Below are 25,806 nucleotides of genomic sequence, written 5' to 3'. Positions count from 1 at the left end.
TTATTTTAAAAATCCTATTACTGTGAAACTGACCAAACCGGACTGTGAATTTGCTAGGGCCCTACCCATGGACATCAGTGAGATTATACCAAATAACTGAAAGCAGAATGTGACCTAGTGTCCTTCATAGGCCCATGCCTTATTTGTGTGTGTGTGTGTGTGTGTGTGTGTGTGGTATACAGCTTTAGAAATGCCTGCCCTGCTGGCTTTCTGCCTTCATCTCTTTATGCCAGCCAGCTCCTGTACTAGTGTAAATCTGGAATAGCTCCATAGAGGTCAGTGGAATTACTCCAGGCTTACCTTGGTGTAACTGGGAGCAGAATTTGTCTGTTTGCTTCTAAGATATCAAGTGAATAAATCTTACTGCTAGAGCTTACCTTAGTCTCCTTAGTTCAAAATATCATGGAGAAAAGACGTTCTTAGCTAGACCCCATCAGAACTTCACAGACATTTATCACAAAATGTATAAGGAATTCATTGAATAGATGAATTTTTTATGACAAAGTGTGCAATTGAAATGACCATAGACTTCTCCTTTGGTTCCCTTCCAATTTCCTCCAGCCATGACAGCTAAAATTACCAGTTTAGAGCTAGAGAGACAAGACTCTCTCCCCAACCGAAGTTGGTCCAATAAAAGATATTACCTCACCCAACTTGCGTCTCTAATGTCCTGGGACCGACGTGGCTACAACTACACGGCATACAATTTTGAGCTACTATTTTAGGAGATCTCCTTTGCAGCTGTTCGCTTCACTGCGAAGATACGGAGGAGAGAACTGAAAAGCACACATTGACATCACAGCTCCTTTTAGCTGTGGAATCCAGTTTTACGTCTTCACAATAGCCCATTTTCCTTCCTCTTTGTGGCCCTGATTCAGGAACACATCCTGATTCAAGGCAGCATGTAAACCTATGCTTATGTCCCATTGACTTCAGTGGGGTGTAAGCACTTACACATACATTTAGTGCTATCCTGAATAGGAATAGACTGAAGCACATGGTCAGCTTCTTTCCTGAAGTGTGACCCAAAGCCATACTTGTGCTATTTAAAAACAAGCTATGAAGGGCCAGCAACAGAGAACTAGATTTATTACTGGGTTTATCACATCATTGTGTGAATGCTTCTTGCAGATTAAGGTTACTCCAGAGTATAAACCTACTGTATGTAATACATAAAATAGTTGAACCATTCTTTTAAATGAGTGCAAAACAAACTAGAAACCCTTGAGACTGTAGATGTGTATTTTTCTCACATGCTAGTTGGCCAAGGTAAAGACGTAGGGTTTACATTGACGTGCTAACTCGTGTTAATGTTATAACTCCTTTGTCTTCACTCGTTTAACTAACAGGAGGTAGGAACATACCTTTTTTCCTTACTACAGACAAAATCTTACAGTGTAAGGTCATAAGGGCAGCATCCATGGGCCAGATTCTGGTATCATTTACACCAGTGGTTCTCAACTGGGGTTCCAGGATCCCTTTCAGGGGGGCTGTGGGGCTCTGCCACTGAAACCCAGCGCTCTGAGCCCTGGCACACCACCCCGCTGGGCTGAAGCCCCAAGCCCCGGTGCTCCCCCACAGGGCTGAAGCCAGGAGCATCGCAGGGCTGAAGCCCCAAGTTCCCCCCAGGCGGAAACCGGGAGCGGCATGAGCCTGAAGCCCCAACACAGGAAGAAGCCCTGAGCCCATGGGCAGAGTTGAGGGGGCACAAGGGTGTTCCCCCCCCAACTGCAGTGCCTTACCCAGAGTGGGGCAGTCCTGGGGCAGCTCCACCCCCACCCTCTCCTCTCTCCCAGCCCCCTCAGGCTCCACTGTCTGGCCAGGTCCTAGGCGGGAAGCTGGAGCCAGGCAGTGCAGGGCAGCTGCTCCTCTGGCTGGTGATGCCATGGACTGGGCAGCCGTGGCATTCCCCCATCTGCTGCTGGGGCCCGGGGTTGCAGCTGCTCCTCAGCTCCCAGCCCCTTTTGACTGCTCACGTAGCCGGTCAGAGCTGCCAGGGCAGGGACCCGGAGCCCTCGGGGAGCAACCACCGGCACACAGCCCCAGACGTGGGTGGCCTGCTGAGGTGTTGCTCCCTCCCTCGACCCCACTGTGCGGAGCTGGCCCGAGCCCCGCTGACCCTTGTCCACCCCCACCCCCGCAATAGAAGTCAAATTACACCTGTCAAGGTTGATTCCCCACTCTGGCACTTTGAGTGCAGAAGGTGGGGGCCCGCAAAGATTCTAAATATTAATACTGGCCACTCCAGGCTTGTATTAAACTCCCAAGGTTACAGCTTCTCTCTGACCTTGGATGGGTAGATGCTGCCACCACCCAAGTGCAATACCCATTTGAGAGCCCAGGAAGGTGCACTTGGGAATTCCTTCCTGTGGGGTACCCTCAAGTACTTTCACCTCTTTCCCCCCCACCCCCACCCTGGGAAGAGCTGAGAAAGAAAACAAAGGAAATTAGCTGTTGCCAGCAGCTAATTAAACAACATGTGCACAAGCCTCTTAGGACACAGAGCTCCAATCCTGTTCTTAAGAAAGGTAAATTTTATTTAAAAAAAAAAAGGAAGAAAATACATCTGGAAACTCAGGCTACTGCTAGATTTTATAAGAGCAAATACAAGGATTAAGCACCAAAATAGCTTTCTTAAGGTCCAGCTTAAAGGTTACAAGCAAAACAAAAGCATTTTGGGTTAGCACATAGGAGTGCACAAGCCATAAAGAAATAAAAGGAGATAAACCTGATTCTGTTTTCCTAGACATTTCCTGAGCTACTTACATATCTAGGGTTTCAAATGAGTAGTTTCTAGGTATGATACCGATATTTTTTCATACCTGGCTCCAAGGTTCTTACAGCATAGTTCCAGCCCTGTCTGCCTCTCTCCAAGAACAACCACAGACAGACAAAAGGGGAGTCTTGTTTCAATATTTAGAAGTTCTAGCCTTCCCATTGGCTCTTTTGGCCAGGTGCCCACTCACTTCATTTCACCTATGCATAGCAGTGACTTTTAACCCTTTACAGGTAAAGCAAGTAGAGAACAGCTACTAAGAGGGATTTTATAGCTAACTGGTTGGCTGGATCCATAAAAGGGAACTACCCTTCCCTTCGTTTATCACAACACCTATGCCCAAGGGTCCCACCCCCTGCTGGGCCCTGGAGTTTTTGAAGGAGCCTCAGAAAGAAAAAGGTTGAGAACTCCTGATTTACACAAGTGCAAATCTAGAGCGACTGCATTAACTTCAATTGAGTTCTTCTGGATTTACATGGATGTAACAAACCAACATTTTGCCCCTTTTCTTTTTACTTGTCTGTAAAGCACTGAGACACGTCTGGAATTATGTAAGCAATATCAGAGGTGCCCACTTCCCCAGTTCCCAGAGGGTGCTCAATCCCTGCTTCGCCCCAGGCTTCACCCCCAATCCACCCCCTTCCTCTAAACCAGCATCCTGCCTCTTCCCGCTCCACCCTGTTCTACTCCCTGCCCCCGCTCTTCCCTTTCCCCCACATCGCCTGAACACCGCTGAACAGCTGATTGTGGTGGGCGGGAGGCACTGGGAGGGAGGGGGAGGAGCTGATCCACGGGGCTCCCCTCCAGCCCTGGAGCCCCCATGGAGTTGGTGCCTATGAACAATATAGTGTCTTTCAGGCAGCGATTTTAAAGCACTTGCTAAACATTTAATTAATTAACCCTCACCACAAGCTCACCCACGGAGTGGGTATTATTATCCAGATGAGGAAAGTGAGACACACAGAAATTGAGTTGATCTCCTCAAGCAATCAGTTCCAGCTTCAGGAATAGGTCCCAAGTCATTTGACCTCCACCTCTGAATATTAGGCATCAGGCCATATTCCCTCTGATCTCTGAGCATTTGGAAAGAGTCAAATGGGCTACTAAGGGCCACAGTTCAGAAAAGCAGTTAAGAACATGCTAACGTTCATCCTTGTACAGGGCAGTAGTTAAGCATACACTTAACTTTAAGCACATATTTGAGTCCCGTTGACTTCAGTGGGACTGAAGTAGATGCTTACGTACCATTTTTAAATGGGGATGCCTTCCTGCCTGGGGGCCAAAGTGTGTTTGTGCTACCGAGAAAGCATGAAAACTCACGAGTTGCTCTGAGCATTGTCTTTGGTTGCAAAATAAACAAATTCCAAATTAGAAAATTAGCATGGAAGCTTTGAGTGTCTTGTTCAAACTTACTGGCATGTTCCCCAAAGTATTCCTGTTTACTAAGGGAAACAGTGACTGTGTTTTGTGCCATTTTGTACTGGCAGATCAAGTTGAAATGCTTACAGATGATGTACAGAATGCTTTTTCATAGAATCATAGAATATCAGGGTTGGAAGGGACCTCAGGAGGGCATCTAGTCCAACCCCCTGCTCAAAGCAGGACCAATTCCCAACTAAATCATCCCAGCCAGGGCTTCATCAAGCCAGGCCTTAAAAACCTCTGAGGAAGGAGATTCCACCACCTCCCTAGATAACCCATTGCAGTGCTTCACCATCCTGCTAGTGAAATAGTGTTTCCTAATATCCAACCTAAACCTCCCCCACTGCAACTTGAGACCATTACTCCTTGTTCTGTCATCTGGTACCACTGAGAACAGTCTAGATCCATCCTCTTTGGAACCCTCCCTTTCATGTAGTTGAAAGCTGCTATCAATCCCCCCTCATTCTTCTGTTCTGCAGACTAAATTATCCCAGTTCCCTCAGCCTCTCCTCGTAAGTCATGTGCTCCAGCCCCCTTTTGTTGCCCTCTGCTGGACTCTTTCCAATTTTTCCAATTTGTGTGTGGCCGTGTGTCCATCTGTGTGTGTGATGAACAAGATGGCTCAGGGCACTTCATTATACAATATTTGTCCCAGAAACTACCATTAATCAGTAGACACTCACCCTCTGTACTTTGGATTCCTTTCTTATTTAAGCATGAATGTGTTTCCTTTCACTATTTAGACTCTTGAAAAAAAATATGCAGTTGATCAATCCAATTACCAAGCTAGATAGGAATTTCTAATTGTGCTGGGTCTGACTAACAATGTCTGTAATTCTATTATCTTCAGTGTTCTGCATTTCTTCTTTCTGGATGTTTCATCTTAGATTCTGGCAGTAGATGAGTCTGGTTTCTGTCCCCTCTTTTAGGATCTGGTTCCTGTTTTCTGATTTTTCTGCTTTGCTGTGTAGCATTTTTATCTGCAGTAGTGATAGAGCATTCACAACCTCCTGATGGGAAATCTGCATTCTGCAGAGCATTCAAAGGAAGTGAAACATATTAATATGCATAGAAGTGTATGTGTTCTGAATAAAACCCAAAGGAGTGCCTGTTCACACTCACCTGGCAGGAAAACAAACACTTTGTGTCTAAGCAAAATTGTGTACGGGTAAGTCCGCAGCTCCTGTGGAAGAAGGCAAAATTTGGTGCTAGTGGCAGAAAAATCCACCACAGTTGAACGATAAATTAAACACAATGCTTTCTGAACAGCTACCCGCTGAGAATAGCTAATAGCTCCCTGCCCCTTCTGTCCCTTTGCCACCATCTGTTCAAACTGGAACATCCCAGCCCAATAATTTTTGAGTCTGGGTCTAACTTCCAATTCTGTGATGTGTTGGATGGTTTGGAATTAGGCCAAAGAAATTAATTTGCTCCATTCCAATTTACACATACCTAGTTTAAATGTAAAACAGAAAGACCCCAAACCCTCACTGTGCTGAGCACTGTTCAGTCTGACTCAGGGGCGGTGGAAGCTCCCTAAAAGTGTTGGGGGGCCACCGGTGCTCCAGCCATGGCCCCGCCCCTTGCACTGCCCCTGCTCCCTAAGGCGCCACCCTTGCGTCGCCCCTTTCCCCCGAAACCCCACCCCCGTGCCCCCCGTTCCCCCTGAGGCCCCGCTCCTGCAAGACCCCGCCCCCCGCTTGCGTCTCTCCCGCCTCCCCTCCATCGCTCACCCCTAGCCCTCCCACTTTTAAAAGAGATGGGGCCAGGGCCCCTTGGTCTCCCCCTGTTCCGGCACCCCTGCTCTGACTGACTTCAGTGGGAGCTGAGGATGCTCAACCCCTCACAGAATTCGTCCCCAGAATACTTTGGCATTGCTTCTTTTGCAACCTAGTTTCAATATCTTGTGTAGATTTGTCACAATCTAAATGATTCTTTCTGACAATCCGGCCGCATCGCCTGCAGTGAAACTGCTTCTCCTCTAACTTTGTGCTCTTTCTCCAACCCTTGGCTTGAACGTTGGCGTCTGACTCCTCAGTTACAGTAGAAGTTCTCTGTGATACTTGAGACAGTATTGGAGAGACACAGTGAGTCTCTCTAAAATGCTAATTTGGACCTTGTTGGTCCGAAGGGGAACTGATTCAGTCGTTTGAGTCACACATCTGTTGTTTGCTTGGCGAATACGACTATCTGTCATGAAATATGTGTAATTGGCGACAGAGCAGACACCTGCCTGGAGCGCTACTTACAGAACTCACAGCCTTCTTTGAAATGCTGTAGAACCTCAGAGTTACGAATACCAGATTTACAAACTGTCCTGTCAACCACAGACAGAGGTGAAAGTGGGTCGGTACGGCGTACCAGTAAGAAGTGGCCAACAGTGCCGGCCCGTACGCAACCGATGTTAAAGCGCTGCTGTCGCTGACCCTTTTGCAGCTGCCCCGGGGCTGGTGATTTAAAAGGGCCTGGCGCTTCCAGCCACTGCCGCAGCTACCGCAGCAGCAGCTGGAGCTCCGGGCCCTTTAAATCGCCACCAGAGCTCCAGGCGGCACAGGCCAGGCAACATGGAAGGGCTGGCTCGGGGAGGCTGACCCAAAGCACCGCCCCGTCTGGGGGGCCCGTACCAGTAAGTAATTTATCTTACTTTCACCCCGGACCACGGACCTCATTTGGAACCGGAAGTACGCAATCAGGCAGCAGCAGAGACCAAAAAAAAAGGCAAATACAGTACAGTACTGTGTTAAATGTAAACTACTAAAGAAATAAAGGGAAAGTTTTTTAAAAAAACTGTGATATGGCAAGGAAACTGTTTCTGTGCTTGTTTCATTTAAATTAAGGTGGTTAAAACAGCATTTTTAATCTGCATAGTAAAGTTTCAAAGCTGTATTAAGTCAACGTTCAGCGGTCACCTTTGGAAAGAACCACCATAATGTTTTGTGCAGCGTTACGAACATTTCAGAGGTGTTTGTAACTCTGAGGTTCTACTGTATGTCTGAAACTTCCAGATCCTCTGTCCTATCTGCTAATTCAGGGCCAGCCAATGGTGTGTCTGTAACAGTTCCTCATAGCATGAAACAGCCTCCCAGGAGTTACTTTGGCTTCCAGATTGAAATGAATAGGATATAAAATCCAAATGTAACTAGTAACTTGTGCATGAACCCCATAAAAGCACTTCGCAAATGTGTTTACCCTCCACTAAGTACATAATGATGTCAACTTGGTGTCACCGCGATTTATGAGTACGAAGTGCATGAATGAAGAATTGCTCAGGCTTTTGGCCTTTGGAGTCCATGACGCACTGCAAGGTGACAATGGGTGCCCAGAAACCACATCTCTCCAAAGATCAAATGCAAATCAGAACCCACAGAATAGTCTGTTTGGTGATAGTCTTAACCTGCTGGGTGACTCATCAGGCTGATGTCATCGTTAATTATTCCTGCTATTCATTTATATATTGCCACAAGTATGCGAGCTGGCGTGCAGACCAAAATGAGAACACGCTCAGAACTAAATGAGAAAGGGCTCCCACCTGGAAAAGCCTGCGTTCTAACGAGGCAAGACGTAGATGCGGGTAGGGGAGCAGCAGAAGCAGGGTGCTGAGTGGTGAAGTGAGGCATGTGCTGTGTTCGTGATGTTAGTTTGCAGTTTTTCATTCTAAGCACCCATGGAAAAAAATGAATGGATGCTTAGCACCCTCCTACAGCCTCACCTCTGCTCTTTAGGGTTCTTCATCCTTCCCAGGCCTGGGAGGGGCTGCAGTGGGGTCCTCTCTCCCACTTCCCAGGCTGACAGAGAGAGCCCGGCCGGCACCTGCGGCCGACTGCGGGAGTTACAGTGACCAGACAGCAAGTGTGAAAAATCAGGACAGGGGATGGGGGGTAATAGGAGCTTGTATAAGAAAAAGACCCAAAAATCGGGACTGTCCCTATAAAATCGGGACATCTGGTCACCCTAGCGGGAGTCCAGCCACCCCAGGGCGGACAGTTGGAGCCTGGCCCAGCCGCCCCAGGGTTGCTGACTGCGGGAGCCCCTGCTGCGCCCAGGCTGGCTGACACGATTTCTGAGTGAGGCTTAGAAACCGTGACTCTTGCGATCAGTTTGTGAGAGTTGGCATGTCTGAGTCTGTAATGGCCATGCTTCCTTTCTCTCACCTCTATTAGTCCTTGCTATGTAGGTGGTAGGCTCTTTGGGGCAGGGACTGTATCTTACGATGTGAGTGGATAGTCCCTACCAATGAGCCCCTGAGCTCTGCTACTATTGAGGCAGGAGCTGAATTCTACCTGCTGTTGAAGACAAAGAAAATTATCTTACATTTAAAGCTGATGGAGCTACATCAGGAAGGAATTTGTCCATTGACTGTAATCTGTTGTGTATTCCCGCAGGGAAGATAGAACGGACATGCTTTATTTAAAATGGAATATTAAGACTTTTTAAATAAAGTCATAAACAATATGACACTAACTAGATCTTTATTTAACTAAAGACTTTTTGTCTCTTTTGTCTGGTGCAGTAGAAAGGGATAGTGGGTCAGAAATTAGTCAGGTAGTTTGACTTTTCAGCCTGTTCTTAGGGGGAAATGTATTGAGATGAGTTGAGTTTCTCTGTATATAGCAGAGAAGGTTTTAAGTATGAGTCATTCCTGTGTGGGATTTTATCCAATTGCCTCCCACATCTACAATAAGGCTCCCAAAGTGGCTTCTTTGTATGAATTGAGAAGATGCATTCCGGCGCCTGAGTGTTTATGAGAAGTAAACAGAGTGGAGTGCCCCCAGGACTTATAACTTCAAGATTTAAAGGTAACAGAAAAAATAAAACAAAACTAGGCAAAGCATCACAGTCTGATCATGTGCATTTTGTGACTCTAGGTTTCCACAGGGTCACGGTGATAGCGCAGAAAGGCAGTTGTCTGCTCCTCAGACCTCACATGGAGAATACAAGTTTTCTGACAGCAAATAAGTTTATTTTTTTTAGAAAATGTGTCTATTTTGGTACATTGCCAAAAAGTAAAAGCACTCTTACCATTCTTTGTGAGCTTGGCTTTGTCTCTTAACTACTACAAGCAATGTCTCCGTCTCCCCTTCCTTTCATTTCTCTCTTGTTTGCCTCTTGAGTTTTCCACTTGGGTTTATTTTCAATAAGGGTGAGTTTGTTTTTCCATTTTCTTGGTTTTCCCAAGTAGAATAAAAAGTTCTAAGAAACATATCACAAAACCAGATATGGGCCTGAACCAAACATCCTGTAACTCTGGAAAAATCTGAACGTAGATCCTAACTTTGGGGATACAATGGGCAAATGAAAAAGCCGACAAAATTTTTTGTTTCGGGTCAAACAAAAACATTTCTTTTCCAATGGTATTTACCTTTAAAAAGAAAGTAAAACTCAAAACAAAAATAATTTAAAATAAAATCAAAACACTTCATTTAGAAAACATTAAAATAGAAATTTTAGACTTTTTCAAAAAAAATTTTTTTTTGGCTGAAACAATTTGGCAAATTGAACACGAATCTGCAAAATGTTTCGGTCAACCCAACTCTGCATCTTTTGGCAAAACAAAAGTTTCATCTGAAAGATTTTGCCCAGATCTAGATATAATGAATGTGCATATATACAGCATCTTCCATCCTCGGTCCCGTCAAAGTACTTTACAAATTGAGTTCTATACTATGCACAGCAATCATTCCACCTACCACTGAAATGCAGCCACCGCTGGGCTGAAAAGGGGCAACTCTATAATACTGTGCACTATGCAACTACACAACTAATTTAGGATGGGAAGCAAAGAATACCACTGAACAACTGCAAAGAGAGTTTAGCAAAGGCAGAGGTCTGGGTTGGGACTTTTAGTGAGAAAGCTGGGCTTACCATCCTACTCTTATGAGGGACGTTGGATCGTGATTGACTGCAAAGTGGCCTGTTACACAGTTTTACTTCTCATCCAAAAGATGGGTTGCTTTTTGCCAAACCACTTAGGCTCATCTCTAACAGCCATGTTGTTTTACAGCCTGGCACATCTGTTTTATATTTCAGACACTTCCCCCTAAATTTTCAAAGCAGTGCCAAACGGCCTCTTAGCCACACAACTCGTGTTAAAGACCTTGGAGGAAGGAGTGCCCCATCGTAAGTGTTGGAATCATGCCCATCTTCCCCGAGGGCTCCTGCCTGAGAGTTTGAGAAGGAGCTCTGGTCTGTTTTCTTGACTATGAGTGGAGTCCCCACATAAAGGCACAAGTAGAATTGTAAAACCCCTTTTGTGGAGGCTGATTTTAAAAAGGTAGATGACATTTCAATCAATAGGTGTCAGACTCAGGACTTGCAATTCCCGTTGACGTCAGTGAGCATTTTGGGGGTTCTGCAGTTCATAGACTCATAGACTTTAAGGTCAGAAGGGACCATTATGATCATCTAGTCTGACCTCCTGCACAACGCAGGCCACAGAATCTCACCCATCCACTTCTATAACAAACCCCTAGCCTATGTCTGAGTTATTGAAGTCTCCAAATTGCGGTTTGAAGACCTCAAGCTGCAGAGAATCCTCCAGCAAGTGACCCGTGCCCCATGCTGCAGAGGAAGGCGAAAAACCTCCAGGGCCTCTGCCAATCTGCCCTGGAGGAAAATTCCTTCCCGACCCCAAATATGGCGATCAGCTAAACCCTGAGCATGTGGGCAAGACTCACCAGCCAGCACCCAGGAAAGAATTCTCTGTAGTAACTCAAATCCCAACCCATCTAACATCCCATCACAGACCACTGGGCATACTTACCTGCTGATAATCAAAGATCAATTGCCAAATTAATTGCCCAAATTAGGCTATCCCATCATACCATCCCCTCCATAAATTTATCAAGCTTAGTCTTAAAGCCAGATATGTCTTTTGCCCCCACTACTCCCCTTGGAAGGCTGTTCCAGAACTTCACTCCTCTAATGGTTAGAAACCTTCGTCTAATTTCAAGTCTAAACTTCCTAGTGTCCAGTTTATATCCATTTGTTCTTGTGTCCACATTGTTACTAAGCTTAAATAATTCCTCCCCCTCCCTAATATTAATCCCTCTGATATATTTATAAAGAGCAATCATATCCCCCCTCAACCTTCTTTTGGTTAGGCTAAACAAGCCAAGCTCTTTCAGTCTCCTTTCATAAGACAGGTTTTCCATTCCTCGGATCATCCTAGTAGCCCGTCTCTGAACCTGTTCCAGTTTGAATTCATCCTTCTTAAACATGGGAGACCAGAACTGCACACAGTATTCCAGATGAGGTCTCACCAGTGCCGTATATAACGGTACTAACACCTCCTTATCTCAGGGTTTTAGTTGCAAAAACTCCACAAGGAGATATAATGTTCAGTGAAAATATTAGTAAGACAGAATTTCCAAATGAATGCGGGTGAGGGGGAGGGAGAAGAGGAGAAGAAATGAAGTTGGTGGGAGGAGAGAGAGCAAGAAGAACAGAAAGAACAAAGAACCGTGCAAGAGGGAATTTTGACACCCCCCTTTTTTTTTTTACTTCTGTTCTGTGAATCACACTGATTCAAGTAAGTTCAGAGTTGATCCCTTTTACTTAATCAACAGAAAAGCAGGAGTGGTGTCCCTATACAATGACATTTCTCCTTGTTACCTTGTAATCTCTACACTCCTGTTCCCTATTAAGCAGTTTCATTTTATGATGATTTTATCAAAGGCCATGAGTCTGATTCCCAATGTCTTAGAGACCATTTTGTTCCAGTCCTAATACTTGAATTTCCTTTGTTCATATTAGACCCTCTTTAGATCATTTTTGCAGTATATACACATCATGTAATACACATTGGCAGGTCATTTACTGGGATCATGTATTATTTCTAGCACCATACGTGCACACAGTGCTTTGCAGACAAGTCAAAAGGAGAAGGTCCCTGTGCCCAAAAGCTTGCAGGTGAAACACTTGATGCCGTGAGTTGTGGGTTGGTTCCTGGGTGCTGCAGGAAGTCAGTGGGAGCTGCAGGTGCCCCTCACTTTGGAGGATCAAGCTCTTTGGTAGACAATAGACAACATATCAACAGTGGAGAGAGTGAATGGATATAACAAAGTCACTATGTTATAAATGATGACAATAATATGTGCCTTTTGGGTCTTGTAGCTGTAGGGTTATTAGTTAGTGTTGTAGATTATAATTCTCTCCATGGTTGTATGTGCATCCATCTGTATATGCATATACAGGAGGTGTCCTTAAGAAGTCAACATTTGCCAGCAGTCAGCATGCAGAGGTAGCTGAGATACCACATTCCCCCAATCGCTTTGAAGAGGGATGTTTGGTGGTAGATGAAGGGATGAGTAGTGGTGGAAAGCTGGCTCAAAGAAAAGCATTCTTAGGGGAGACTTGATGGAGGAGTGTCATTGGGGCGTCATGGTTGACCAGGGAGCCTCTTTCAGGCCACAGCAGACAACATGAAAAATCAGGAGCTGGCAGAGCATGAAGGAGGAGGAGATGCAGACGGAAACCAAGGCAGAGATGTAGGCGGTGCAGAGCCTCGAATGAGGATTCTGATAACCCCTCCACTTCCCCCAGCCAACTCCTTGGTTTAAAGCTTTATTAAATTAAGCTAGGGGCTACCCAGAACCCTGGGCATTTTTCTTCCAAACCATCTGCATTGGACGCAGGAATCCTTTGAAGCCCCTTGCCTAGGGAGGGTATCACATGCTAAACAGTTGGCGTTTTATGTGACGCTGTAGTCTGTGAAACCCCTAAAGCAGAGAAGTGAAAGCAATCTAAAACCTTTTTCTCTCCCATATCCCCTGCTCCCTTATCAGTCAGATAATTTACCCTTATCCTCTAGAAAAGAGAAAAAGGGATTTGTATGGCCCACAAATTTTGAAAAAAAACCCCAAAACACCTAGAGTGCCCCAGATTCTCTCCCAGAAAAAAAGAGCGCATCGTGGAAAATCCTTTCCATGTAGAACACTGCAGTCACTTCCTACTATAGCAACAACAGTGATATCTGTTAGAGATGTAACTGAGAAATCCAGCATCATCATTCAGTGTAGGGGTCAAACCCTGAATTCCTTGCTCATTTTGTCACCTCAATCCTTGCTCAGGCAAAACTTACATTGACATCAATAACGTAGTAAAACCCAAGGATCCCTAAATAAAATTGCACAGTTGGCCAAACTCTTTGGGGTCCTTTGAGGATCTGAAGAAGTGGGTTTCTTACCCATGAAAGCTTATGCCCAAATAAATCTGTTAGTCTTTAAGGTGCCACTGGACTCCTTGTTGTTGTGGATTCAGACTCTGATATGTGGTAATGTCCTCTCTTTTGTTTGAGATTTCACCATAATGATCAGATGGAATTATTTGTTCATAACTCCACTGCTCACATATTCTTCTGCATAAGTGGTGTTCCATGCTTCATGTCAACACACTACTTACATTCATGCAGGATGAATCTCAATATTTTAATTTCCTTATGATGGGATTGTAAAATTCTGCTGCATCATTTTCGATTGATCAAAAATCAGATCAGTAGGATCAGGCTGGCAACCCTAAAAGATCCACCCTTCTAGATGTTCACAAATCCCTTCTATGCATTAATAATACTCTGTTCTCCTGTAAACCTTTCGTCCAACAATCTTTACAATTAAGCCTCACAAATCACCCTGTGGGGTTGAGAAATATTATTACCATTATATGGATGAGCCACATTATATGGGGAAAACCACCCACTGCGAGGTTGAATTGCTTGCCGAAAAACAAGTTAGTAACAGTTCAGAAAAGAATGTAGGTCTGCTCGCTCTGTCCAGTGTCTCAGCCGCAAGACAGCCTTTCTCCCTAAACCTCCATTCAATTTTTTTGTCCAGCAGCTGAAGGGAAATGTGAAGCATCCTTGTGGAAAATAAGCTTTTTGAAACCTTGACTGCAAGCTACCCACACATCAGAGTTGTCAGCTAGGCTGCACATATGTGGTTAAGGGGAATGAAATTTAAAGGACCTTCTGTTTCTATGCACAAAGGTCTCTACCAGTTCACCTACACAGAAGAATCTGCGTCAGCTGCCAGTATTCATTTTTTCTCCTTTGTGGGTTTCCAGCCTGGAAGAGGGACAGAAGTCTGATTCTTTCCAGCAGGGGCAGTGATGACATAAACACTAGCCAATATAATAGAAAGCATTAGTGCAATTGCTATCTAAATTATCCAGGATAACACCAGTTCCTGTTCTGCTCCTTTTCCTGCATTAACTGTTGGGGCTCGGAGTTGTTCCTAGGACAAGGAGGATCAATTACGTGATACAAACAGATAGTCTGTTTTTAATTTTGAATATTCCAACATTCTCTGGAAATTGCAGATTATTAAAGAGGAGATGGAGCAATTCAGCTTAAGCAAACCAAAGAGGTTACACTGCACCCCAGCGACCTGTGGGGCTGATCTTGTTAGATCTCCCAAAATAAGCAGAGTTGAAATGGTCTAAGAGACCACTGGTGAGAACCCCTATGTTGCAAGATGTGCTCTCAGTGATTCAATAGAGATGACGTTTCTCCTTGGTGAGTGAGTACTGAACCAGTATTCTGGAGAGGTGCTAGGGTGTGCCATCCTAACAGGGGTGCCATCTTCCAGAGGACTCAAGACCCTGGCCACGTGCTGTCATAAAATAAATAAGCTGAGGGAGAAATTTTGTAAGCACAGTCAACCTGTGAACTCCTTGCCAGAAGATGTTGTGAAGGCCAAGACTATAACAGGGTTCAAAAAAGAACTGGATAAATTCATGGAGGTTAGGTCCATCAATGACTATTAGCCAGGATGGGCAGGGATGGTGTCCCTAGCCTCTGTTTGCCAGAAGCTGGGAATGGGTGACAGAATGGATCGCTTGATGATTCCCTGTTCTGTTCATTCCCTCTGGGGCACCTGGCATTGGTCACTGTCAGAAGACAGGATACTGGGCTAGATGGACCTTTGGTCTGACCCAGTATGGCCGTTCTTATGTTCTTAAGAGAGTGTTAACTCTGAGATGCTGACTAATCAAATATTCATTGCTGTCTCCTCTCCTATGTTCTTTCTCTGACATCACGTAGTACCAGGTTTGCTTCCTGTCCTAAATTAGAGTCTGGGGTTGTTGCATTCTGCTTTGCAGTTGCTCTGTTTCATCCTTGCATGTCAGTGCTGGGCTATTTTGGGGCTAAATCTTGAGGCCCTTGCTTGGGGCCAGAAGCAATATGTGAGTGTGCAGCGTTGGAGGATGGGTACATGGAGCCTTCCTTTACCTCCCACCTGCTACCCTGCACAGTGAGTTGTCCCTGTTGGACCGAGGAGCGCAGGCGCTATTCCAAGCTAATGCTGCTGGTGATGATAGCCTTCTAGAAGGGGTGATGAGAGGGCCATGGCTATGCATGGAGAATGGAGAGGTTCATGCTGCACCCTTTCAAATGGTGGTGGAACTGCTCCCTGTGTGTGCTCCTGCGGAGCCCAAGGAGGAATTCTGGCTGAGTCAACAAAAAATCCTTCAGCGGCTTTACTCGCAGAGTGGACCATCCTGAGCCCACATAATTTGGACCTTGGTTTATAGCCACAATCAGGCAAAGCTCCAATTGAAGTGGAGAAGGGTTCCCAGGTATGGCCCACAACTGGTATAATAAGGCCTCAATCCTGCACAGATTTAGACACATGCTTAACTTTACACACACTGAATAGTTCCTGAAAGGAGTTACTCATAGTTCCTAAAGTTAAGCATGGGTGGTAGGATCAGGGCTTAGGTTTGTAAACTATTTTGATTCAACATTTTTCCTCCATTTATTGCTCTTTACCATTGACAGGTAGTAACATGGCTCAGATTGTGCCAAACGGAAGTAATTTAGGTATTAAAACCAGCTGGTTACATTGTTTAGCAGAGGAATTAAATTGATCAGCTTTTGAAGAATCAAGAGAGATATAACAGAAAGAATAATGTGTAATTATTTTTTCTCTGTTGCATTTGAATGGCATATGCGTCTTCTGTCTTTGTTATTTATCTGCTGGTTTGATTTTTAATTATTTGTTCTGGAGATAATGAGCGATTGTGCTGTATTTATAGAAAATTCCTAAGCTGTGATATTATCCGCATCTGTGCTGTCTTTCTGCAAATATGGGTAGGCTGGCGATTAATTATCGCTAGAAATATTAATTAAATTTCAAGTGGTAACAAATAACAAATAGGACTGAAATTTACAAGACTAGCATTTTGTTTTAAAATCCAAATATCTATTTAGTTACTCATTTCATGGCCCTTGTGAGAAGTGATTATAGACATGGACAAGGCATAAAAGCTCATCCTTTATAGCTATCGATCAATAAATTCATGATGTATCTCTGCTTCCCCTCCCCAAGGAGTTCCCCTCTGTCAGTTTTTTCTATTGATTGAGTCTACCTGCGTTGTTATATAGTGATTACGGTGGCCGGTGCTATGGGGAATGCACAGGACTAGCATACAACTGCAAAAATATTTTATTTTACGCTCTTCTGTTTTTTGTTTTTTTTTAAGGAAAATTCATTGGAGGCAGAATCTCTCTGCTTCTCCCTTCAACTTATCAATCAAACCAACAGTGAGTCCTAAAATCCTGGATATTTGTATAATTTCTTGAGTGATCCTTCTCTCTCTCGTTTGGTTTCACAGACAGTGAAATTATTCCTCCCGACTGCCTGCGTCCGAGATCTTTCACTGCCATTCGCCGGCCCTCGCTGCGCAGGGAGACAGAGGACACCCGGCTCTCCGTGAGCCTCTGCGACCTCAACCTCCAGGAAGAGAACTTCCATGTGCTGGCCACCGTGTGTCCTATCCCTCAGAACTCCCTCAATTCTCAGCATTCCCATCTCTTCCCATCCCAGCTCGAAAGTGACCTCCGCTTCCACCAGCTCAGGGGAGCCCATATCAAAATCCTGGACGACCAAACTGTGGCCCGGCTAGAACATGCCCGGGAAGAGAGGACTTTGGTTTTCACCAGCAGACCCCTTAGAATCAATGAAACAATTTTTGTCAAAATTAACAAATCCAATGCCTCCCGCTCCGGCACACTGTCATACGGAGTGACCTCTTGTGACCCTAGTACTCTGAGGCCCAGTGACCTTCCTTATAACCCAGAGTCGTTGGTTGACAGGAAGGAATTCTGGGCAGTCTGTAGAGTCTTGGTGCCCCTCCAGAGTGGAGATATCTTGGGGTTTATGGTGAATTCGGAAGGTGAACTGCATTTGAGTCATAATGGTGCCAGCGCCGGCATGCAGGTCTGCGTGGACTGTTCCCAGCCCCTCTGGATGTTCTTTGGTTTACATGGAGCAGTTATGCAAATTCGAGTATTGGGTATGTTTGTCTATTTTAAAATTTCATGTGAAAAATATTGAGGAGGTCTGATTTGTAGGGGAGGGGAAATGAATGAAAAGATTAGAAGGCGATCAGCTTACTTTAGGCCACATACACACAAAGTTTTATACCAAACCCCCTTCCCCTCCAAAAAACCCCCAAAGGGCTCTGTAGTATTGTGAACCTACACCCAAGAATACTGAGTTAGAATACTGTACTTTGCACTTATATAGCACCTTTCGCATAAAGATCTCCAAGCTCTTTGCAAATACAAACAAATGAATCCTCATAATCTCCTGGTGAAATAAGGAAGTGTAATCCTTTTGCATATGGAGAAAAGGAGGTGTCATGTTTTGCTAGGTCACACAGAAAATCTGTGGCAGAGCCTGTTCCTGTGCATTAACCACAAGACCAAACAGTCACGAGAGAAAGTCCTCCTGAATCCCTCATGTTAGATTATGCAAAGAAGCCATAGTGAAATGAACTACTGTTTCATCCTCGCATCTGAGTGCAAAGCAGAAATCCAACCAACAATGAGATGTTTACAACCCATTCTGTTTTAATTAGGCAAGCGTAAGTGATGCAGGTAAGTAAATCTTTTAAAATAGATGATCTTTATCTCAACAGTGTCCCTTTAACATGTGTCTGACCAAGTGGGTATTCACTCACGAAAGCTTATGCTCCAATACTTCTGTTAGTCTATAAGGTGCCACAGGACTCTTTGTCGCTTTTTACAGATCCAGACTAACATGGCAGCCCTCTGATACCTTTAACTGGAATGTTTCTAGGCAGAAAGTGTAGAACAAACACTGAAGGAAATATTTTGAAAGCATGGAAGTGGAAGTCTGCATGCAAAAAATGCTTATGCACTCACCTTTGTACACACTTACATTTGTGTGTGCAGATATCTGCTGTGTGCCAGCACAAGCATTTTTGCCGGTGCAAGTTGTCTTCTTTATCTTAGCCTTGAACGTGGACCAAGTCCTGGTACTCCTGATGTCAGTGACAAAACTTGCAGTGAGGTCTGTGGGAGGAAGATTTGGGCCTCAGAGAGCAGTTCCTTTGTAGTTTATGTCCAATATGTAAATAACAAGGGGTTCATTTGCTAACAGTACATTCAAGATATATAGTTAGGGACTAGTCTACAATGAAAATGTACATCAGCATAGCTACATCTCTCAGAGGTGTGAAAAATCCAGACCCCAAGAGACAGAGCTATCTACCTTGACAGAAGAATTCTACTGCCTGTCAGGGAGGTGGATTAACCCCTCCCATCACTGTAGGGATTGTCTACGTTGAAGTGCGACAGTGTCACAGCTGCAGCATTTAAAGTGTAGAGATGACCTAGGAAAGCACTCGAGTCTCAGCCTTAGCTAAAGGGAGGCTATCTTTTAGTGCTGGACCCAGAGCGTAGAAGTTGCACCACATTAGACAAAAAGAATGGCAATACGCTGAATATTTAAATGCTCCGTTACGGATTTACAAATCGGTGTTAATTAAAATCCTCTAATTAGTGTCACTTTTGCTATGGAGGGAGAAGCAGCAGTTTAAGGCTCTGCAGGCATTTGGCTTTGAAAAATTATTTGTCTGAATTTCTTCCAAACTTCTGGTATATGATGTCAACCAAAGAATTTTTCAAATCCCCATTTGAAGCTGAATGGTTGAAAGACACTACTCCCGCTGTGAGCTACTTGCAGCCTGGGTAGCCTGGCTACTGGTTCACTGCCATGACTAGTTCATACCATTCCTGGCTCCAGCACAGAGCTGTGAAATTGGCAAGAAATCCAACAGTCGATGTAAGTATGTGCAAAGTCTACACGGACACTGCCTCGCCCGATCTACACCGACACAAGCCCTACGCCTCTCGTGGAGGTGGAGTTGTTATGTCGGTGTAGTGGGGCACTTACATTGGTGGGAGCAAGGCGGCAGTGTGTATACTGACATAATTAGGTCGACGTAAGCTGCCTTACGTCAACCTAACTCTGTAGTATAGACCAAGCCTCAGAGCCAGTCCGACCGTCTCCTACTTCCTTTTACTGTCCATTCTCTTCCACTCCAATCTCCTGTCAGGCCTCCTGTTCAGATATGAATTTAGGAACCCTGGCAGACTGCAGACCTGCAATGTGCCTAGAAGTCCCTATGGGAAGTTGCATCTCTCTTCACTCTTTCAAGGTGTATTTTAAGGGAAAATATGATTGTCATAATCTATGATAGGTTGGCTAGATAGCGGTGATCTTGCAAGCTTATATCTGCATCTCAAGTGAATCATGCATTTAGAATGTGCTCCTCGCTGGGGTATCTGAGTCCCAGTGTAAGCACGACAGTTTTCAGAGTAAGAAATCTAATCTTTCTGCAGTGCATTACTTCACTTTTAGGAACAGATATTTTTAAAAAAGTTAGGCTTGCAATTAGATGCCTACTTTGGGCATACAATGACTGGACTGCACATGCATATAGCTAATCAATGGGATTTGTCAGTGTAATTTAGATGATTTAGTTGGTGTTGGTCCTGCTTTGAGCAGGGGGTTGGACTAGATGGCCTCCTGAGGTCTCTTCCAATCCTAATATTCTATGATTCTATGATAATTACTTAATTTGAATATATGGCCCTTGCTTTTTTAAAGGCCCACTACAAAAACAATCCCTCCGTCAAACAGAAAAAACAAATTCTTTTTGGAAGAGCTAGTGGCTAAACTCTCCTCTTAGGGAATGGGCATAACCCCCTTTAACGATGATTTGGGGTGAACCTGCCTACCTGTCTGCAAGACTTTCTTTCATGATATGGTTTGATTATAGTGACTTATTAGCAATAGGAGAAGAAATACCTTAAGTGATCTGATTGACTTATGAACCCTAGGCATAAGTTTTTATTACAAACATCCTGCTGTAATTAAAATGCTCAAGCATAACAAATGTGACACTACCATTTATTGCTTTAACCACTATTCATCTTCTAATAGCCACTGGGAACCAATTTGATTACAGTTCTTGTGCGTGCTGTACAGAGACCCTGGCTAGATTTTTTTTTCCAGCTAACACATCATTCTGATAATGGTAGATCAAGCCAAAGAGACCTGGGTGGGGAATAAAGAGGATTAAATGATACTGTACTTGAGAAGGAAGGTCCCATCTGGCCTGGTAGGCACAGGGAAGAATAGAACCATCAGGCTTCCACCATGCCACAGTTTACTTTGATACCAGATCACCTGTTCTGCCAGCTGTATCATAAGCACACACGGTAACTGTCTCCTGAACGCGGTAGTAAGAGGACAAGCTAGAATTTGTTTAAACGGGAGTGTAAGTGAGGGGAGTTGTTGGCATTAATCTAATGTCCCCAAAGGAAGGATAAGGATCCCTCTGCTGGTACATCTATTGTAATGCTGGCTAGACAGTAACTAGCATCATCCAATACAATGTTATGACATTTGCACTGCCTACATTATAAGACATGCCTAACCCATAAATGTAACTTCGCAGCCTTAGGTTGGATTGTTATAAAATGTCAGTGTTTTTAACGCAGTTGGGCTGTTTATACAGAGCAGTTATCAGACTCTCACCAATACTAGTCACTTCATGATGCTCTAGTTACAGGATCAGTCATTTGAATCGATCATGTCCAGGCCGGAGGATGAACTAGATGACCTAATAAGAGTATTCCTATCTCTAGCTTCTATGATGCCATAGTGAATCTGAAGTGTAAGAAATGTCATTTATATCCATCTTCTCTGGCAGTCAATGGGAACATGCAAAAACTCTATTACGACGACAAGAAGTGAAGACACAAATAGTGCAAAAAAGCACCATTATGGTTGCTTATTCTAGTGCAGCAAATATTATAAAGCAGATGTAAATCTCTTCCTAGGGGTATCACTCAAGCCCTTATTAAAATAAGTAAAGCACCACCACACTGAATTAAAGGAACAAAGAGCTGTGACATTAACTCCAAAAGCCGGGAATTGAAAGTCAAGGTGTTTCGTTCTCCTCTCCAGCCTTTCTGCTTTTTCTGCAATACAGATAAAATTAGTCCTGGCCACTGGCAACACCATTGCACAATTAGAAGAATTAAGAAAGGTGAATTAGAGAATTGAATGGCTCAGGAGACTGATTATTAGATACTGACCTTTCCACCTCTAGATCAGCCATTTGGCTGTGACCCAGGATGATGACAAATGAAAGTCATTGATGACTGTAATTGCCATTACAACGTCAACATTTACCAACAGCAGCTGTCCCACCAGTATCAGAGATACCAGAGTTATTTCCTGGGCTAAGGATTGAGAAGTACTGTAGTATCATAGAAACAATTCCACATGGGGAAACCGCTGCACCCGCACAGAGCTCATTATAAGATCAAGGCCTGAGATAGGCCATTGCAGGGACTGGTGCAATAAACAGGGGTGTTGTCTTCAGTCTTTATCAATCCAGTACAATACGCTAGAACTAAAGTCATCCTAGGGGAAGTAATAAAACAGAAAATTAAGATTAATTAATCTTTCAGCCAAGGAGAAAATAAATAAAACTCCCAGCACCATCACCGTTGGGTGAGAGGCTGCAGGGTTGTGCAATGAAAGCTGTAAGGAGCTCAGAGTTCAAAGCGAAGAGGTAGAAGGCACCTGGATCACAATGTATAAGTACCCACACGGGGAAGTGATATCTGGCAGTACAAGCGCTCTAAAGCAGTAGACAAAGTCATAAGACAACCCAATGGCTGGAAACTGAAGCTAGACACATTCAGACTGGAAATAGGGGTAGTTACAGTGAGGGTAATTAACCATTGGAGCAGATTATCAGGGGATGTGGTGGATTCTTCCTCCAAGATTTGCTCTAGTTCAACCACAAATTACTGGTCTTGGTGCATGAATTTTCTGGATGAAATTCTCTGGATTATGTTGTGCAGGCGGCTAAACTAGCCTATCACAATAGTCCTGTGTGACCTTAAATTTTGCGACTCTGTCGTGTATAAGGGAGGCGTTCACAAAACAGAGGACTAGAATGTTACTGATCTCTAGAAGACTGAGTAGCCAAGTAGAAATGAAACACAGGCTTTGCATACCATATATGGAACCTAATGTTGTATGCTCCCCTTTCTACCCTCACCCCAACCCAGGAAAGATTCATAACAGAGAAAGGACACTGTGCTTCAATTGTGAGAGACCATTAAAAGAGGAAGAAGCAGCCCATGGTGCAACCAAAACAACCTGGAACTTAGCAACTTCATTGTTTCAGGTTTAATGTTCTTGTAAAGTGGACACGACCAGCGTATTACAACAGTGATTTACTGTTCCCAGCTTTTGCTTGTAAGTGTCTTGGATCAGGCAAAGGTTTATCAAGAGCCCTGAAAGACTGAAGTGAGCCGGACTGAATATACTGGGCTGCCTTTTACATTGTAATTAATTTTAGAAAGTAAAATTGATTGACCTCAGAAGGTTTTGGAAGTTATGACTCATGTCTGGAGGAGCATAAGCTGCAGTAAGTCTCTGTAGAAACTCATTGGGAAGCCAAGTGATGGTACATTATTTTTTTTAACTTTGCTGTATCTCAGAATGAATTGCTTCCATGCAACGAATTGTTTTTGAGCTTCCCTGGGGAAGTGAACTTTGCGTAGATATCAAAGTTTCCTTGTAGGTAATTAAAATACAAACAAGCAGGCGCTTCATTAATATGTGGGTAAAAGAGGCAGTGTGAGGCACTGAATGACAGGGATAATGGCATACAGAGTCTTTAGGTCATTAATTTAAATCTGGTGTAGACCATTAGTGGCTAAGGATTGTTACCATCTGACGGATGCTCAGTGGGAAGGGAGAGTTGAGATTCAGGCCAGTTATTAGTTGGCTGGTTGTATTCCATCACACAAATGTAATCATGATTGGCACTAACTGAGACCCTTATCGGCAGTGTCAGAAGAGAAGCCAGAGACTGAATAAGTTATGGCATGGGGTCCCAAAGCTTTTCTGCATGTGGTCCACATCTTAATCGAGAGCTTGTTCCATGCAGCCACATTCCCTCCCAAGTGCAATCGAGTAAGATCCCGCAGGCAGATATGGCAGTTGCTTACACATGGCAATTGCCTTCTGTTGATTTATAAAGCTACATGCACTGTCCCGTTTTGCTTTTCGTTTAGTTTTCTGTCACTTTGGTTTTGTTTCAGCTGGAAACAAGGTGGACAAGCCAGCACCATGTGACCGAGCAGCTTTTTATAGACCGGTAGTGGTCCACAAGGCACAGCTCGGTTTATGGAGACTGAACTCACTCCCTAGCTGAGACTCCTCCTTTCCTCACCAGGACCTCCATACCCACTGTCTTCTTGATGCATCTTCTGCATCTACCCTCCCAAATTTTCTGGCAGAGGGAGGTTGTCCCCTTCCTTTCCTGGGGTTTTCGGGGCAGCTGGCTGACCTGATGCTCCTCTGCCTCTGCAGGGGGCTGCAAAGCTGAGCTTGTATCCCCTACAGTCCTGCTATGGTTAGCCAGCCTGTCCTTCCCACCTTCCTGAGGAACTGGTCCTTGTACCACTGCTGCTGGTCTGCTGCCGCCACTGCTCTTTCCCCATCTTGGACCCCAGAAACAACCCACAACGCAGCACTTGTTCAAGAAAACATCCCCCCAGATATCCACTAATATGTGCGCAACCGTCTGTTTAATTCGCCTGCACTTGCTGCAGCTTGCATGCAGCTCAGTTGTGTCTAAACGAGGATTTGTGTGCACACTAGTTGCCTGTGCATCTCTGTGCTGCAGATCTTGTGTCCAGTTGCTGGATAAATCGCACACCTAGGTGGGGCACTAGGACTAGAATCCTGTGTCTTCAGCACCAAATAAACGAGTCTCTGACGTGTGAGATAAAGGAGATCTGTGAGGTAGTAGGTCCTGTGATCTAGCCACCAGAGGGCAACATTACCCTGGGCTCTGCCTTTTGGAATCTGACCCATGGGAGTCTTGTATCACTGGCCATTTGGAAACTGCCAGTAATCAATGGGTTAAAACAAATATACTACAAAATACCCTGCTGCTAAATGCATAACATTATTGCACAAAAATGCATATAATGGGCCTCTTCCTTTAACAAGCATTCACTTAGGGAGTGCCCCAGAGTTTTATGGCCCATGTTTTTTATTTTGTCTATGGAAAATGGCCTCATTAAAGAGATACGGATTTAACAGCCCTGCATTCTATGGTATTTAACTGCCTGAAGTTCTGGTGAACCGCAGGGCAAACGGCACTTTATTGCTTTAGCAGAATCCATTTGGAAGCATTTTGGGGGGTTTCTGGTGTATGTCTAAAATTTTTAAAATGTTCAACACATCTTGGAAAGAAATTAATGTGTGTCAGATGCCTAGGTTGGCTAAGCCCTTCCGTCAGGCTGGGTTTTATTTTTCTCAGTGAATTAGGCAGGCATTACTAATGCTAATTTGTAAGAGATTCTCAAGAGTATTGCATCCCCTGTGTACCTTCCATTTTTCCCTTCCTTTAAAAGTGAAATTAGCATAATGAGAAGTTGTCCTAGCACGGATCTTAAAAAACCGGGTAGTCGGCTTTTTAGCAAACATGCATTGGAGCAGAACCTTAGCGCTACAGCCTGGGGCTTGCCTCATCGTTTTCTTTCTCTCGCATCAGTGCTGGTGATGTGCTAGGGAACACCTCCACAGCACCTTTCAGCCAAAGATCTCCTGACTCTTTACAAACTCTAATTAACCCACCCAACACCCTTGGAGGCATAGCAGCATTATCAATTCATGTCCTTTATACAGCGGAAGGAGCCGAGCTATAGGAAGGCTTTAGATGTGGAAGGGATTTTGGAGTTAGCTTTTCTCTTTGCCTCTGCCTCAGACTGCCTGTGTGATCTTAGATAACTCACTTCACTGCTCTGTGCCTCTGTTTCCCCATTTACTTTAAAAAAGCTAGTGGGCATAATGAGAGGCCTCTGTCTGAGACCCTCAGCTGACACATGTAGAGTATTATTGAGTTGCCATGTCAGTGGAAAGAACAGAGGAGTCCTGCCTCTCAGATCCCCCCTGGGCGAACTGCAGACACACTCCTGGCTGGCATGGGTGACTGAGTTCTGATCTGCCTACAGCTCATGGTGGTGTGATGTCTATTTCCAGGAGCCAAATAAAATGAGCGCGTTTCCTGGTGTGCAGAATTTGGCTGTGTGGGTTAGACACAGGACAGGGACGTGGCACTATCTGCTGTAGCAAGTTACGTGAAGTTTTGGAGCTGGGGTTCCACTCTGTCGTACTCCCCTTTGTTCCCAGCCAGATCCTGTGTGTTGTTGACCCTTCTGCAGCTGTCACTGAAGCCGGTGGGAATTCTAGGCACTCAGC

General features: G+C 44.5%; 1 protein-coding gene across 4 annotated transcripts in view; it reads left to right on the top strand.

The window, feature by feature from the left end:
* The window catches only part of NEURL1 (neuralized E3 ubiquitin protein ligase 1), a 234,844-nt gene that overhangs the window by 194,461 nt on the left and 14,577 nt on the right, over positions 1 to 25,806 (top strand). For all 4 annotated transcript variants that reach the window (XM_045025913.1, XM_045025912.1, XR_006581334.1 and 1 more), the window contains exon 4: positions 16,808 to 17,488. In XM_045025913.1, coding sequence (XP_044881848.1) covers positions 16,808 to 17,488 — 681 coding nt within the window. The remainder of the gene's footprint in view (positions 1 to 16,807; positions 17,489 to 25,806) is intronic.

The sequence above is a fragment of the Mauremys mutica genome, chromosome 7, assembly GCF_020497125.1.
Source record: "Mauremys mutica isolate MM-2020 ecotype Southern chromosome 7, ASM2049712v1, whole genome shotgun sequence".
Taxonomy (NCBI): domain Eukaryota; kingdom Metazoa; phylum Chordata; order Testudines; family Geoemydidae; genus Mauremys; species Mauremys mutica.
Note: the sequence above shows the minus strand (reverse complement) of the source record. Positions and strands in the feature narration are given on the sequence as shown.